The 16,786-nt window shown below is 52.7% G+C and overlaps 1 protein-coding gene across 1 annotated transcript in view; it reads right to left on the bottom strand.

Moving 5' to 3' along the window:
• The window catches only part of Dnah10 (dynein axonemal heavy chain 10), a 114,765-nt gene that overhangs the window by 24,366 nt on the left and 73,613 nt on the right, over nt 1–16,786 (bottom strand). The window contains exons 45-56 of the mRNA XM_076869509.2: nt 16,142–16,287; nt 13,953–14,105; nt 12,369–12,629; nt 11,279–11,451; nt 10,514–10,607; nt 9,973–10,140; nt 9,453–9,641; nt 6,792–6,963; nt 3,885–4,088; nt 3,171–3,251; nt 742–939; nt 326–487 (exon numbers count right to left, since the gene is read on the bottom strand). Coding sequence (XP_076725624.1) covers nt 326–487; nt 742–939; nt 3,171–3,251; nt 3,885–4,088; nt 6,792–6,963; nt 9,453–9,641; nt 9,973–10,140; nt 10,514–10,607; nt 11,279–11,451; nt 12,369–12,629; nt 13,953–14,105; nt 16,142–16,287 — 2,001 coding nt within the window. The remainder of the gene's footprint in view (nt 1–325; nt 488–741; nt 940–3,170; nt 3,252–3,884; nt 4,089–6,791; nt 6,964–9,452; nt 9,642–9,972; nt 10,141–10,513; nt 10,608–11,278; nt 11,452–12,368; nt 12,630–13,952; nt 14,106–16,141; nt 16,288–16,786) is intronic.

The raw sequence follows: 16,786 nt of genomic DNA, 5'->3' as shown, positions 1-16,786 counted from the left end.
TAAGTCTGTACAATTTTATATGTCAAATTTTTTCTTTTAAATTAAAGCCACGGGGGGGTTGTTGCTCAGTGGCAGAGCGCTTGCTTAGCATGCACGAGGCACCCAGCACCACATAAACAAACTAATAAACAAAATAAAGGTACTGTGTCCACCCACAACTAAAAAATTTTTTAAATTAATTAAAGCCACATGCAGACCCACCAAGAGGAAGGTCACAGGGTGAAGGAGGCAGCCTGGGCTGGTGATCTCCAGGCTGCGGCCTGCTGAGGACCACCTACAAGCAAGCAGTGGGAACAGGCCAGTCCCCAGGTGGCCCCGCACTTGCCTACGGCGGTGTTGGTGGAGATCTCTTCCAGCAGGGCCTCGCAGGCAGCTGACTTCTCAGCCAGCACGACCCTCTGCTCAGCCAGCTTCTGGTTCAGCTCGTCCAGCTGGATGGTGGCCTCCTTCAGCTTGTCCAGCCCGCCCTCCAGGCGCTTGCACTGAGCTGGGGACAGACGGCACCCGTTCACTGTCCCCACGCCTGCTCCCTGTGCCCCAGGCTCGCCTTCTGTGGCCTCCCTGAGGTTCATCCAACTTGGGTTCATCAGGGGGAACCATTCACTTGTCACATAGTGTCACTATGTTCCAGTCCCTTCTGCACAGGCACGGCATGGGCCCAAATGAACTCGGGAAGAGGAGACCTGGATCCCTACACCTGAGCATTGTGACATCAGGCGACCAGCCATCCCCAAGCCTTACCTATGTTAAACTGAGTCTTCTCATCCAGCAACTTCGAGTACGTATTAATAAAATCCAGGTAATTCTTAGGCGTCACATAGTTGCTGCGCCTCAGTTTCTGGAGAAATTGTTTGCTGAATTCACCAACGGACTCATGGACCAAGACCACGTGTTCCACCAGGTCTTCTATATTTTCTCCTGGGATCATGGGATTAGCCCCTGGAGAGGGAGGACAGGCAACGCTGCCTCTCAGTGAGAGGATGGCTCCCAGTGAGCCCAGCCTGGAATCACCCGGCCCAGAGGCCTGCCGTGGCCCAGGCGTGAGCCCCAACGCAGGGCTCTGCAGGTCCACCAAGGCTCATGGCAATGCTGAGGCAGGCAGCACATAGCCACAACAGGCTGACGGCACCACAACAGGGTGAGCCTCAGAGAAAGAGAAAGAAGGCCGCCCTGAAAGGACGGACATGGACACGGCGGGATTCCATCATCCACAAAGGCAGGCGGTTGTGCTGATGGGAGGAGGGAGGGAGTCTGCATTTAGAGCAGTTAGGAGAATGACGAGTTCTAGAAATGGGTCCCGTGATGGCTGTGTAGCCCTATGACTGTTACAAATGCCACAAGTGCACTTAAAAGTTGGCAAAATGGAAAAGCTTATGTTAGATATATTTTCCAAAATAAAAAAAAAATGATTTAAAAATGTAATTTTAAAAAAATAGAAAGAAAAGAGCAATTATAATGAGTGGGTGGCTCTTCTGGACCACTGAGCCAGGCTCCAGCAACATGCCTCAAACAGAGAGCCACCCCTCTTCCCTGGGCGCCGTGGCAGCACGCAGCGGGGAGCACACCACACCTGTCCTGCTCGATGCTCCCCAGGGAGCAACCTCTTCCGGCCAGTGAGCTACTCAGCCCTTCTCTGCTGGATATCCAGCGTGTGGACCTACTGGGCAAAAGGCAGCCTTCCTGTCAACCTGCTAGAAGAATCACTGTAAGAAGCATCCTCTTGAAGACAGAATACACCTCTCGTTCAAGCAAAGGGAGGAGAGTGGACAAAAACATCAGCTGTCAGGGTTCTGCAGACCCAACCTTGGGTTATACCAGGGGTACTGCCTGCAGGAAAGACGCAGCCTGACAAATATCCACTTTGGGGCATAGTCATCTCGATACCAGGAAACACATTCTAAGGAAAACAATTCTAAGCAAATTCTAGGCAGCATTATTAAAGACACTGAATGCTGAAAGCAAGCCCAAGTGATAACACTTGAGAATGACTAACACACTTAAGAAAACCAGGGTGCACTACATCAGGGTGCTCATCTACAGCCCAGAAGGGAAATCTGGCCCACTTCCCGATTTTTAAATAAAGTTTTATTGGAACACAGTCATGGCCATTCATTTGCATATTGTCTATAATGGCATCCACCATATAATTGTAGATTTGAGTAGTTGCAACAGAGGTAAATATTTTCCATCTGGACCTCTGCCGAAGTAGCTTGCTAGCCCCTGAGTCATATCTTAAGACTCATGCTCTTGGCCCCTTCCCAGGAAAAAAAAAAAAAAAAAAAAAAAAGACCTGCATTATGACCGAAGCTATGATCTCTGCTTGCATAGAATGACTATTTATTTATTTATTTATTGGATACATATTTATAAGGCTGAAACTATTTTGAGGTCACTCGGTGGAATTTGTCATAAATCTGTTCAAGGTGGGTCTAGAGAAAAAGATTTTCCCCTGAAGTTCCACTGACATGCCTTCTTATTCAAGGAGTACAATTGCTGTCCAGGGAACAGGTGCTGGAGGGAGTTGAAGCTCACCCACAGCTTGCCCTTGGGCAACCTCTGGGTTGGAGGTCAGCACACTTTCTCCATCAAGAGCCAAACAGGGACACCTGGTCTCAGTTGCAACTCCTGGCCCTTGCAATTGTGGCATCAAAACAGCCATAGAGGGCTGGGCTGTGGCTCAGTGGTAGAGTGCTTGCCTAGCATGTGTGAGGCCCTGGATTCGATCCTCAGCACCACATGTAAATAAATAAATTAATTAATTAATTAAAGGTATATATATATATATATATATATATATATATATATATATTTTTTTTTTTTTTAAACAGCCATAGACAACATGTGGATTAATGCGTGAGTCTGTGTGCTCACAAAGCTGCGCCCATACAGCAGTAGGCCACACTGGCCACAGGCCATGGCTCGTCAACTCCCGAGCTAGATGCTACTTAATCAATTACCAATTCAAACTCTTCTGTAAGTCTCCTGAAATCCCTTGGGACTGAAACACAAGGGCAATCTAACAATAAAAAAAAAAAAGCATGTGTTCTTCATAAACTGTTCATAGAGTTTACAGCAAAGGAATCCATGGGGCCAAAGGTCAAGGTCGGAGGGGTGATATAGAATGGCTTTGTGAGACCCATGACACAGTCCCCACAGTAGCTGGGACTTACCTAAAAATGATTTGGCGACTGCATGCAGGGCTTGGGGAGGCCAGGGCATGAACCAGTCGATCCCAGTGTTATTCACCAGACCTTGGAGAGAGAGGGCGACCACCGCTCTGCACCCGAGACATTCACAACTTCAGCTCAGTCTTCAGTTGCCACCAATGCACTGAACAAGCTGGGCACGTCCCAGCTGGGCTCATCCACAGCAGAGTGTCTTATTCTGACACTGGGCACTGCTGACCCTGGGGCCAGATAACCCTGACACAGGCACTGACTGGGCACTGTGCATGCTTACAGCATCCCTGGCTGCCACCCCCTGGGTGCCAGCAGCATGCCACCTCCCCCTCGGTTCTGACAACTAGACATGTCTCCTGATCTCGGTTCTGACAATTAGACATGTCTCCTGATCCTAATATCCCCGGGAGCAGCACCTGTCCTCATTAGGAACCTGTGGCTAGGCAGGAACCCTTCCATAAGGCTGGTAAGACTGTCCCATGTGGGAGGGGACAAGGAGCCATCCTCCATGCACTGCCACATTGTTCCTGAGAGTGGGAGCACATCCTCAGGCCAGAAGAACATCACCCACTGCTGGTGGCCACTGCAAGGGGCCAGCCAGGCACATCCCACAGTACAGGTCCTCGTTTCCACTGGAGGCCATGTCTGGTGGACTTGTTGATGGAAGCTTGGGAGCAAATGGGCAGCACACATAGCCCCGGGTACCTGGGAAATTCCTGCAGCGGGTCCTCAGTGTGTCCCCCACAGGGGACATGCCCAGGACGATGTGCAGATTATTTGCACTCTTGTTCACGAAGTACTGCCACACAGACTCCTTGGCCGGCCCCATGCCCTGCTTTAGGGCTTCCTGTCCAAGCTGGCTGAAAATGGTGTCCTTTTCCTCATCTGTGAATAGTGCAGGGACGATCCCTGCAGAACAGATTCGTGGGAGCTGGTTTTAAAGTCCCGGGGTCACTGCCTCTCTGTGCACCAGCTAAGATGGCAGAAGAACAGCATGGCGGAGAGAGCAGTGGGTCCTGACGCGGGGCACTGGGGCACTGGGGCATTGGACTCAGACCCCTGGCCCACTCGCCTGTGGGCAAAGCCCCTGAGCCTCCATCTACCCATCTGTGAAATGGGGGCAATGACACCTCCTGCTCACCCCAGAGGATTGCAGGAAGCTCCGGAGGCCACTGAGTGTGGAAGCCTTGTGTCCTCTAGAGCGGGAACGCTCACCTAGGGCATCTGGCCATCTGGAGACCCTTTCCCATGACTTGGGAAGAGGAGAGCCACCTGCCGCTAATAGGCAGGGGCCAGGGGTGCCACTAAACACCCCAGGGTGGTCCCACGGCAGAGCTTCCTGGCCCCAAATGCCAACAGGGCTGTGCTGGGAGCCCCGAGGGCGGGACATCACCATTGGCACATTTCAAATGACACGACACACTGTTAATAAGCAGGTGATGTTAACACAGGGCCAAGGCCACTCACCTTTAAAGCCCCCGCCTCCCTCATCCCCTCCGACCTAGTCCCTAAGGGCAGCTAGAGGGACTTCTGCAGATCACAGATCTAGACCTCATCAGGGCACCAGCCCATGAGGCCCCATACTGGGGGACCATCACTGTGCTCCTGCCACGGTGGCCCTTTCCCATCTGACTGTGGCACACAGACCCCTCTGCCTGAAAGGACTTTGCCAGCCCATAGCTGGTCACTACTCCCGTGGCAGGAGTGTGGATGACGTCCCCTGGTGATGCCCATCCTAATTCTGGGACCAGTGGTGAGGTTTCCCCACTTCCTGCAATGCAGCCTCAAAGAGGTGTCTGGGTAAGGGTCTTGGGAGGGGGCAGGTCTCTGGATCAGCCAGGTGGTCCGACACGTCACAGGGTCCTTATGAGAGAGACCAGCAGTTAGAATTGAGGTGACAGAGTGGAGCCTGGGCTGGTGTGATCAGGGACTGAAGCCAGCGGCAGCCTCCAGAATCCAGAAGAGAAGGAGACGGATTCTCAGGAACCCCTAGAAAGACCCCGTCCTTGCTGTGGCCCCACAAGACCCATCCCCAGCTCTGACTCCAGCCCTATGGCGGGAGAATCTGCATTGTTTGAAGCCACAGCAGGAACTGGGGCTAAGTTGCTAGAGCAGCACCGGAAACAGACACACCAAGCTCAGGTCCCACGTCTCTGCACACCGGAGCCACCAGGGGAAGGGGCTGGACCCCTCCTCATGGTACCTATTGCGACATTAGTGGTGGCGCCATCTTTGTGTGCTTCTGTTGCTGATGTTAACCAGCCCCACCCCCCCACACTGGACCCCAAGCTTCAAGGAGGCCAGAGGCATGACTGCCCAGCGTCTAATCCTGCAGGGTAAATCCAAGTGGAGGATGGTCCCTGTCCCTGTAGAGCTGACCCTCCATGACTTAAAACTCAACTACCAAAGCCCAGCAAGCACATATTCAAAATGGGCACATTTCATTGTATGTCAAGTTTACATCCAAAGAAAAACCTACCCAAAACTGGCCTCTGGATAAGAGCAGGCCTACTGAAGCTTTTTGAGGGGCGGAGGGGGCGGTCTGAGGTTTCACTTGGAAACCCACCAAAATAGGAGGTGGGAGGAGAGGGGGCAAGGCGAGCACAGAGGGGCACTCCCCGGGGAACCCGGCCAGCACGCTGCCATGTCCCTAAAGCCTTCCTTCAGCCTCATGCTGTGTGTGACATGTTTTATGGGACGGTTGGAGAAGACCTGCTAACACCACAGGACAATGATGCCTAGAGTCAAGTGCCAACATGACCCACACTAAAGGCAGATCCTCCCTGGGAGCCATTTGGTCACACATCTGCGTGAACCTCAGCAGGCTAAGAGGTGGCCAGGATTGTGACTCAGAGTAGCAGGCCCAAGAGGTGGCCAGGATCGTGACTCAGGGTAGCAGTCTCCACCGTGGCCATGAGGCTGAAGCCCAAGCCCCTCCTCGGCCCCTTCTTAGCGGGGCACCTTTGGGTGAGTTGTCAGCAGTTTCCTGGTGACCAGCTCCTACAACTGATTACCAGAAATTGCACACTTAAAACGATGAAGAAATTTACTCTCACATTTCTGGAGGCCTGAGAGCAGAGATCAAGGTGTCAGCAGGGCTGTGCTCCCACGGAAGGTTTTGGGAACCCTCCCTTGCCAGATTCTGGCATCCCTTGGCATGTGGCTGTCTCCATCCTAACAAGGCCTTTTCCTCTATATCCCAGTGATTCCTCTCCTTTCTCTTGTAAAAACAGCTGTCACTGAATTCAGGGCCCATTCCAAATCCAGCGTATCATCTCAAGACTCTTCACTAATCACATCTGCAAAGACGGCTTTTCCTGACAAGGCCCGTTTACAGGTTCTGGGGTCTGGAGTCGGGATGACTTTTGAGGGGTCACTGCTCCACCTCTGGTGGCATCTCTGTGCCTCTGTTTTCCCCTTAATGGAGCCAGCCAGGTGTCTCCCTCCTGGGGACCCAGCAGTTCTGGGTAAGAAAGTACTTCCAACGGCCCCCAAGCGCAGCAGATGCGCACCAGCTGGTCAGGGCAGGGCCACTGGGCAGCCAGACCCACCCCCAGGGGCTGTGGTGAGGAGCAGCCTGATGTGCCCATGAGGCCACCGGCCGCGGGGTACCTGAAGTAAGCATGTTGTTGATGAGCTCCAGGAAGCCCTCCTCAACCACGTGCGCGTCTGTGAACAGGAAGATCACCGTCTTGTTCTCCAGACCCAGCTTCAAGTAAAGGCTCTTCAGATCCTCCCGGAAGCTGTTCTCAGAGTAGCCTCGGCTCAGCAGGATCTCAAACACCTGGGGACAAAGGGCAAAGTCACCTGGGCTGGTGGCCTCCCTCCCCAGCCTCCTAAAGGAGGCCAGCACACAGCCTCTGAGTTTGCACGATGTCACTGCTGGGCTGTTGGCTAAGGGGGACAGAGGCAATGAGGACAGGTGACTTGGCCAGTCTCACAAAATGACCCAAAGCCAGAAGCGCAGGAGGCAGAAAGCCAAAGTACCCTGCTTTTTTTGGGTGGGGTAGGTTCAGGGATTGAACCCAGAGGTGCTTAACCACTGTGCCACATCCCCATCCCTTTTTTGAGACAGGGTCTAGCAAAGATGCCCAGGTGGCCCAGAACTTGTGATCCTTCTGCCTCTCCTGCCTCAGCCTCCAAAATTGCTGAATCACAGGCATACGCCACCACGTCTGCCACAGCACCCTGCCTTTGTCAAAGCACCATAAGTGTTCTGTGTACACACACAAGCATGCGAAGGCACCACCATGCAGAGAACATGCCTACATCCAGGAGGCAGCGTGGAAAGGAGAAAGGCACAGAAAGGTCCCCAGAGTCACAGAGCAGTGGACAGCCAGACACAGGCAGGTGGGAAGGGTAGGCAGGGAGGCCAGTAAGAAAGGGCAGGAAAGGGGCACAGCTGGGGCGGCCCAAGCAGCAAGTGTGGACGCTGTCTGAACTCTGCAACCAGAAGGTCCTCCGCACACCTGAGGCGGCTGGCACTAAGGCCCAGGCAGAAGCAGGACTTGTATGTGAGCAGTGGCAGCTACTTGGAACCTGGTGGGGTTCCCGGCCTCAGGAGGGCTCGGTCCCTACCTCAGGCCTCCTCGCCCACCCCCGGCCACACACACCCACAGTCACAGTCACTCCACACCTGTGCTCACACACACTCCACCATTCCATGCACACCCTCTCACGCACACAGGTTCACACACGCACTTTCACACCCACACACACTGTCCCAGACACGTGCCACACACAGGCACACTTCCACACTGGCGCACACACACTCACACACCAGTCACACAAACTCAAGTAGCAAGCGTGACTTCCAGTTGACCAACACTTACTCCGCAGTTCTGTCCAGCGCCTGCCCTCCACCTGCCAGCTCCCTGCTCACTGGGGTGCCCACCCACTGGAACCCATGGCCATCCGCCTCGGCCTCCAGGGCCCCAGCCCACTCTACACACCCTCGTCTTCTCCTGAGTCCCGTCCCTCAATATCCCTTCTGCGGTCCTTCCCAGGCGGCCTCAGAGGAAGACCTCATAGTTGCCAGACAATCCCCTGTGGGAGTCTGGAAGATTCTGAATGGTGGGGAGAAGCAGGAGCCCTGGGACCCTGCTGGTGGGAATGCAAATCAGCCCAGCCACTGCAGAACAGTGTGGCGGCTCCTGCAAGGGTGAGCCCCAGAGCCACCACGTGACCCAGCAGTGCCACCCCATCCTCCTTAAGAAGCCCCGAGAGCAAGGGAAACATAGGTCCACCCAGAGATTCCTACGTGGACATTTATAGCATTATCCACAGCGGCCAAGAGGCAGAGCAGCCCAGAGGTCCACGGGTGAGGGGACACGTGGACAAATGCAGTGTGTCCACACAGGGACCAGGATTTGGCCAAAACAAGAACGTCACCCAGATGCAGGCCACACTTGGTAAGCCCTGCAGCTGCCACGGCCGCCACGTACTGTGCTATGCCACGCATGTGACAGTCCAGGCAGGGTCGTCCACAGAGACTGGGGGGAGGGTGGGGTGATGGCAGCTGCGGACACGGGGCTTTCTTAGAAGTGGTGGGAATGCTCTAAAGGAGTCCATGGTGATGGCTGCTCACGCTGAATGACAAGAAGCACCAATCTGCACACAGAGCGCGTGGATAACACAGCCCTAAGTTGTACTACAATAAAGCTGTTTTTAAAGAGAGCGCTTCTAAGATTGATGTAAAACTGCATGTGTTGCTGTGCGGCTGTGGTTGCCCGGCAAATGGCTGGCCCCTAACAGCAGCCCACCGAGGTCTGCCCAGGCCAGCCTCCCTGCGGTGGATGCACATTGGGATCTGCAGCAACTGCCTGCGTTTGGCTTTTGACCTTGACCGGAATTCTTCTCCAATCTAAGAACAATACAATAGTTAGACGCTTTGGATATTCCGTTAAAATATGCCCAAAACAGGCAAACGAGCAAAAACAAACCAACCCAACTCCCTACTCTGTGACAACGTTATGCTATACCAGGTGCAGGGCCCAGACCTGTAACCCCAGCAAATCGAGAGGCTGTGGCAGGAGGATCACAAGTTCCAGGCCAACCTGGACAACATAACAAGACTCAATCTCCAAATAAATAAATAAATAAATAAAAAGGGCTGGGGCTGGGGCTCAGAGATTAAGCACCCCAAGACTCAATCCCCAGGACTGAAAAAAAATCACTTAGGATCTACTGTAGGTGGTTCCAGTATCTGCAGGAACTCCCTTCCGGCTGCAGGGACTGGCAGGACCGGCCTTCCTGGAAGGGAGGTGGCCTCACCTCGTAGCCAGCCGTGAAGGCGGCCAGCCTTGCGAGCGACTGCTTCCCCGAGCCACCCTCGCCCACCAGCAGCGCGTGGCCGCGGCCCATGCGGATGATGCGATGCACGCGGGTCAAGTGCTCCAGTGCATCATCGAAGAGCACCAAGTTCATCCTGGTGTTGATCTCATTGTACTCCTCAAGAATTTCCTGAATTCAAAAAAAAAAATTTATTTTTAAGGATCACTGTTTTTTAAGAGGTGAACTTTCTCCTTTTGTGCAGGACAGATTAAGGACGGAGGAAAGATTTTTTTCTTTCCTGAAAAATCATTGTACTAATTGAATCAGTTGGGCTCCCAGGACTGGATCCAGCTCTCAAATCCAGACTCCACCCTGCCCGAGCAGGTCAGCCAGCAGCGAGCCAGGGCAGACCACAGGTGTGGGAGCCTCAGGATCAGGCACCAGGCCCCTGGGGACAGAGCCACTGTCACACCAGCGCTCCAGGAGGAAGCAGGCGCGGGCGGGAAGGAGCCCACCACACCTGGAACAGCGCTTTGGCCGCCTCGTAGTCCTGGATGTCCTCATAGATGCGCGTCTCCTCCTCATGAAGAGCCATCCGGAAGTCCCCAAACAGGATGGGATCCCTCATCACTACCTCCTCATCCTCCTCAAAGTGCTCCAAAACCAAGTTTCCTATGTGATCTTGCACCTTAAAACGTAAGCCGGTTAAGGACCCACATTCAAGGACAGCAGTCCCACACTGACTCATGTCAGGACAAGTTCCCACGCTGTCACCATCTGAGTGACCTGCCTTTCATTTTCTCCCTCAACAGCTACAGAGTACTTATGAGCCATCCCCCCACCCATCAGCTTTGACTGTTAGTGTCTGCTTTTTTGCCATTCTATATATTTTTAAAATGCATTGTTTTCTCTGCGCGCACGTGGGCATGTGTGCATGTGTTTTTGCATGCATGTGTGTGTGTGTGTGTGTGTGTGTGTGTGTGTCACAAGGGCTTGGTCCTTCTCAGAGAGCAGTTCTGTGGCTGGCCTTTGCATCTGCTGGCACATCCCCATGCACTAACCAGCTGCTTGTCTGTTTCGTTGATCAGCCGGTCATGGAAGACCCTCAGACACTCATTCCTCCAGACTCTCACCATCTGGGCCACCGTCTGGAACCTATGAAACATGGTGGAAGGGGCAAGTCAGCCTCGAGGGCCCCTGGAGAGGAGTGGACCACCTGCTGCCGTTCCCAGAAGGATGCATGGGAGGCGGCTCAGGAGCTGCACCCTGGAGTGCCCTCTCTAGCCTCCCATTAGTGAAGTCTAACCAGGAGCTAATGGATGAAGTGCAAAGACTCCAGGTCACCATCCATAACTTGCCCTATCCGAGGGAAGAAAGGGCCCTCTCTCTATGCAGCATATGTGATGGAAAACTCCTAGCACTACCCTGTTGCTGGAATGTCTGAATTTAGAATCAGCATAAGGGCCCCTGGCAGCTCCTGTATCTCAACTGGAAACAACTGGTCACATGAGCAAAAGGATTCGGGTGAATTCCAACTTCAGAGCTGAAGGCGGGTGGCAAAGCCATCCCACCTAAGGGGTCAGAGATACTTGTCCACCTGTCCAACCTCTCTTGTTGGCCCCACTGGTTTTCTGCCCAGGGGTTTGCAAAGAGCCCAGCCTTGACTCAAGCATTTGTCTCTATTCTTCACTTAACACAGCAAAGATGTTGGGAATTAACACACTGGTTCTTCAAGTTCACTGAGAAGCCCCCCACCCGCATCTTAAGAGAATAAAAGAAACCATCAAATTGGCAGGATATATCTTGTTAAGATCCAACAAACTTACCGCTGGGGGTTGGTGAGCACAAGGCCATTGAACACCCGGGAGAGATCACGGAGGTTGAAGATGTAATGGAACTTTGAAGGGGTGGGCGGCAGGTCCTGGACGATGTTCTTGTAGAGCGTCAGTGTGCAGGAGGTCAGCAGGCCACTCACTGCCACGATGCTCTCGTGAAAGTCCTGAGACAGGAAAAGCCCCCACCCCCGGGTGTCCATGAATGGGAGAGTGGACAAAGGAAAGAGCATCACCCAGAGGGAATATTTAGCCATGAGAAGGAAGGGAGCCATGAACACACACAGCTAACCAAGTGCAAGAAGCCAGATGACTTGATCCATGTGAAACCCCCAGGACGGGCAAACCCACAGAGATGGGAGGCCGGTGGGTTTCCAAGGGTTGGCGGGGGGAAGGGTGGGCAGTTGCTGCAGTGTGAGATCAGGGTTCCCCTGGGGGAGAAGAGGCTGTGAAATCAGACACTGGGGTGGGGACACCTACGTGCCACGAGTGTACACAGTACCTAGGAATTCTGTGCTTTAAAGTGGCCATAGCAACAAATTTTACATAATGTGAATTTTGTCACATTTTTTTATGAGGGAAGAGGTGAACAGACCAGAGAAGCTCATCATCTGACCTGCTTTTATGGCCTTGGGTTTCCATGTCCACCGGGAAGTCAATGAATTGTGAAACCCAAGACCCATGCCAGCGGCCCTGGGAGTTATCTGCCGGGCACACCTTTGGGTAAGGCACGAACTTGCCAGGTACTCAGGGTGGCCATGATATCTGCTGCTGCACAGCCTCACCTGACCCACCTGGCCCCAGGGCACAGGCCTAATGTCAGTAGGCAGGACTCCAGGTGGGTCCAAGGCACTTCTGCCTCTGAGGTCCCCCTTCTTGTACATTAAAATCACATTTTGTGACTGCATGGGTATAAAGGTGAATGTTTTTCTTCTGATTTTGAAACACAGTAAAACATCTTCCTGGTCACCTGAATGCACTGCAGGCCCTTGGCTTGGGCCTGGTGTGGCTGATGTGTCAATCAGTCTGTGTACATTTCTGCCCAACCGTGTCCCCCATTTGTACTTCTGATTTAAAGAGTTACCGCAGTGTGGCCTTTCAGGATGGAGAAGTAAATCAGGTGCAAGGACTCCTCTGAAGGGAACGGCACGTTGAAGGTGCTGAACAGTGAAAGGAACCTGGGGTCCACCTCGTTTCGGCCTCCTCCGGCTTTCCCCATGGCAGCGATGAAGCCGAGGTCCCGGATGTTCTTACAGTTCAGCTCCTTCCCGCGATCATACAAGTAGCCTTTTTCCAGCAGCAGCTTCAGCAGGGCAATTGGCTGCTGGGTGCCGTATTCATCCACCTTGATGATTTTTTTTTAAGAGAAAAAAGAGAATAGCAGTATTTCAAGGCAGAGCTCTGAGAGGCCTGAGCATCTGGACCAAAGCTTGGCCCTCCTCTCATCCCAGAGCATCTTGGGCTTAATTTTGTTTGGCTTCTCAAAGTTTGCAATTAGATACTCATTGGTGATTGTTAAAGTCTCTCTCACTAGAAGCTCCATAGGTCTCACACACTGCACAGTGCTGACCATCAAAGATGTCAATTCATCCTCCCACTCACTGAATGGATGAATGAATGGATGGAAGGATGGAAGGACAGATGGATGGACAGAAAGAAGGATAGATGAGAGATAGAAGGAAGGATGGAAGATGGATGGGTGGATGGTGGGATAAATGGATGGATGGACGGAAGAATGAATGGACAGATGGTAGAAGGATGCATGGAAGGATGGAAGGATGGATGGAATAATAGAAGGATGGATGGAAAGATGGATGGGTGGATGGAGGGATGGAGGGATGGATAGATGGATGGGAGGACAATGGGTGGATGGGTGGGTGGGTGGATGGATGGATGGATGGATGAACGGAAGGATGGATGGACAGATGGTAGGAAGGATGGATGGATGGAAGGATGGAAGGATGAAAGGATGGATGGAGGGAGGGAAGGAAGGTTGGATGGATGAAAGGAAGAGTGGGAGGATGAATGGAAGTATGGAAGGATGGATGGACAGATGGAAGGATGAATGGGGGTAGATGGATGAATGGAAGGATGGATGGATGGGTGGATGGGAGGATGGATGGATGGACAGATGATGGATGGGTAGATGAATAAAGTTATAGATGAACAGACAAATAAATTAATAAATAGATAATAAAGATAACAGATGACGGATAAATGGATGAATTGAGTAATGGATGAGTAAGTAACTGAATACATGGGTGGATGGGTGGGTGAATGATCAGATTTGCGGGTAGATGAGTGGATCCTGGCTTTGTATCATCCTTCTGGAAGACAAATCTTCAAGGAAAAAATGGTTCTGTAAAATGATACAAATTTAACTTCCGGTATGCCGAGAGAACTTTGCATGTCTCAGCCTCGGTCCCCAGAAACACACTCATGATGCAGCTGAAGTTCCCCTTCCTCGGCTAATCCCCAGGGGTCCTGGCCTTCAGCTTCTCCAGCTCAGAGGGCCACCTAAGAGCTCCTGTGGGACACCTCCTCCAACAGAGCTGAGGCTGGGCGGAGGGAGGGGAAGGACGCTGCGCCCTGGCTGCCTGCCATGGCCTGCACTACACACACTGAGCAGGACTGCGCTCAGACACCCTCCGCCCCCCTCCCACCTCACCTTGGGCATATTCATGTCGTCCATGAACACCAGGAGGCATTTGCCCATGGGAGGGCCATAGGTGTCTCTGGTCCGCTTTTCCACGTTGGCTTCCAGGTTTCTCTGGATATCCATGGACGTGGTGCGGGATGAGAAACTGACCATGAGCACAATCTGAAACAGGGAGAAGGCAGGATGCGTTGGCCTCCTCTGGGTGGCACCCGCAGCAAACATCTGACCGCGAGCTCCCTCTATGCTGAAGACCCGTTGCCTCTGAGGTAATGCTATTGTCACCCAATGTGGGTCTGTGCTTTGTTATTTTTAAGTGCTAAAGCAAGAATTCCTCTTCCTCCTGGCAGGTTGCATGAGCTGATAACGAGCTGCCACTCGTGGGCCTCGGTACATACACGGTGGCACAGCAGAAGGGGGACTGGGAGCTATGTTAGAGGACCCCAAAGTCACCTAACCCTTTCAGACCCTCCTTCCTTCTCGCCTGAAAGGTGATCTGAATACCACCTTCTGGGACCACTTACTTCCTAGAGTGGTTTTACATGAAGGCATTTTCAATGTGGCAACATTAAACATAAACTACTTATGATGGCAGCTGTATCTTAATAAATCAGCCAAAGAGAACGTGCACAACCTTGAGTTTCATCTTTGGAATGAGTTGCTGGGAAAGAAGGTCTACCTGCTGTACCCCCCGCCCGCTGCTCTGTGCCCTCCACAGGGACATCCCTAAAGCCAACTAGGCCATGCTGCCAGTGTCAGTCTAGGTGAGCTTGGCTACTCAGACAGATCAGCCCCATCCTGCCCACGCCTCTTACGATGTCCAACACAAAGGTACCCCCTGCCCAGAGGCCGGTGAGGCTTGCAGGAGCCCTTGATGCCAGAGCTGCTGGAAACAGAAAAGACACAAACTAAGAGACGCGGAAAAATGAGTGGGGGGAGCTCCTCTCCCCTCCGAGGTTCCAAAAGGCCAAGACAGGAACTAGACTTAAATGGTGATGTGACCAGGCAGTAAGGAAAACAGAACTGAGTCAGCACCTGGACCGCCTAAAAACCACAGGAGGTTCCTTGGGGGCAAGAGAGTCTTCACTCAGTGATCCAATAGCTAGAAAAATGGCTTGCAGCTTGGGGAATGAACGGTGAGCAGCAGCCAGCCCGGGGAGCAGGTCTGTGTGGACAGGGGCCTTCTTCTGGCTGTCTCAGTGTGCCTGGGGCACGAGCACCCTTCCGCTCCAGAGTGACCCGAGTGGCCTGTTCCACTGGGCTTGTCCTGTGGTGCCAGCTGGCACGGGCCCTGTGCATAGCAGACCCTCATGCATCTGACCAGTGGCGAGGGATACCACAGAGGGATGATGGGAAGACATGACAGGCAGTCTCCACCGTGGAGCCCAGCGCTGTCTCCAGGTGTCCACCCCTGGAGGGTGCTCAGTCTGACACACACAATAGGGCAGAGGTGAGGTCTGTAACCCCCAGACTGCACAGCCTCCCTTTGCTGCCCGTCCTGGGCTTTCACTGGAGCCCCAGCTGCAGACACAGCACTGCTCAGGTTTCAGTGTGCCCCAGGGTTCAGAGGTGCAAAGCTCAATCCCCAGATTCATATGTTAATGAGACTTCAGGGTGGGTCCTTGGAAGGTGAAGGGATCCCAAAGGCAAAACCCTTGTGGATTAATGGATTCGTCCACTATTGAGGAAGCACCCTTTTTTTTTTTTTTTTTTTTTAAATCTAAGTGACTTTCTCTGGCAAACCTACTCTGTCTTGCCATGTGACACCCTCTGCCACACTATCATGTAGGTAGAAGGTCCTCATCATGCTGGCACCAGGCTCCTGGATTTCCCACCATCCAGAACTATGAGTCAAATAAACTTCTCTTCTTTATAAATTACCTGGTCTTGGGTACTTTGATAAAGCAACAGTTTACAAAAAGCGCACTCAAGCAGCCTTGGGAGAGGCCCACACAGCAGGGAACTGAGGCCTCCAGCCTCTATCCATATGAAATGCCATCTGAAAGAGGATAATCCAGCCCCTGTCCAGCCAATAGCCTGACTGCCACCTCATGAGAGGACCTGAACTAGGGCCACCCAGCTGAGCCACTGCCAGCCCCTCCACCCACAGACACCAGGAGGTGGTGCTTGTTGTCTTAAGTGACTCTGTGCTACGCAGTTTGTTACACGGCAATGGGTAACTGATACCAACAACGGCTTACATTAGTGTCTTCACTGAGGTGTCTTAGGAAGTTCTGGGTAGTGGCTGTCTTAGAAGTGCCAGATTCACCAACAAAAATAACAGGCTGCTTAATTTTGACCATTTGTTCCAATATCCAGGTGGTGCGGGTTGTATCCACCGTGTGAACTACAAAAGGAATGGAAGGAACATCAGAAGAGCTCCACATGGGGGAGGTGGGGGGTGACAACACAGAACTGTCACAGAATCCCGTAAATCCCATAAAAAGCATCAGCAGAAGCCAAGCCGTGACCTCGGGAACACGCGAGGCAGGTAGAGCTGCTCTGCAGGAGAACCTCGTCACCCCAGCCATTATTCTCCTTGGCTTTATTGAGGCACAACTTACAAAGGCATCACCCATTGTAAGTGTAGAATTCGATGAGTCCAACACATTTCTACATACGTCGTGCGAGCACCCAAACTGCCCCAGCATCCAAGTGAGATTTATGCTGGGGTGCTAAAAAAACGATCTCCCTGCTGCTGAGTCACCCACATGCCTGCAGGATCTGGTCTCCTGACCCACAGCTCCCTCTGCAGAGACTTCAGCCACCAAGTCAGGTCCAGCCTGCCCCTTTCCACGTGGGCAGATTTTAATCCCCATAGGTTCTGGAGGATGGGGTACCTCGCT

This window comes from Callospermophilus lateralis, chromosome 1 (assembly GCF_048772815.1).
Source record: "Callospermophilus lateralis isolate mCalLat2 chromosome 1, mCalLat2.hap1, whole genome shotgun sequence".
In the NCBI taxonomy this organism is placed as follows: Eukaryota; Metazoa; Chordata; class Mammalia; order Rodentia; family Sciuridae; genus Callospermophilus; species Callospermophilus lateralis.
The sequence above is the reverse complement of the archived record's forward strand: the minus strand, read 5'-3'. Positions and strand labels throughout refer to the sequence as shown.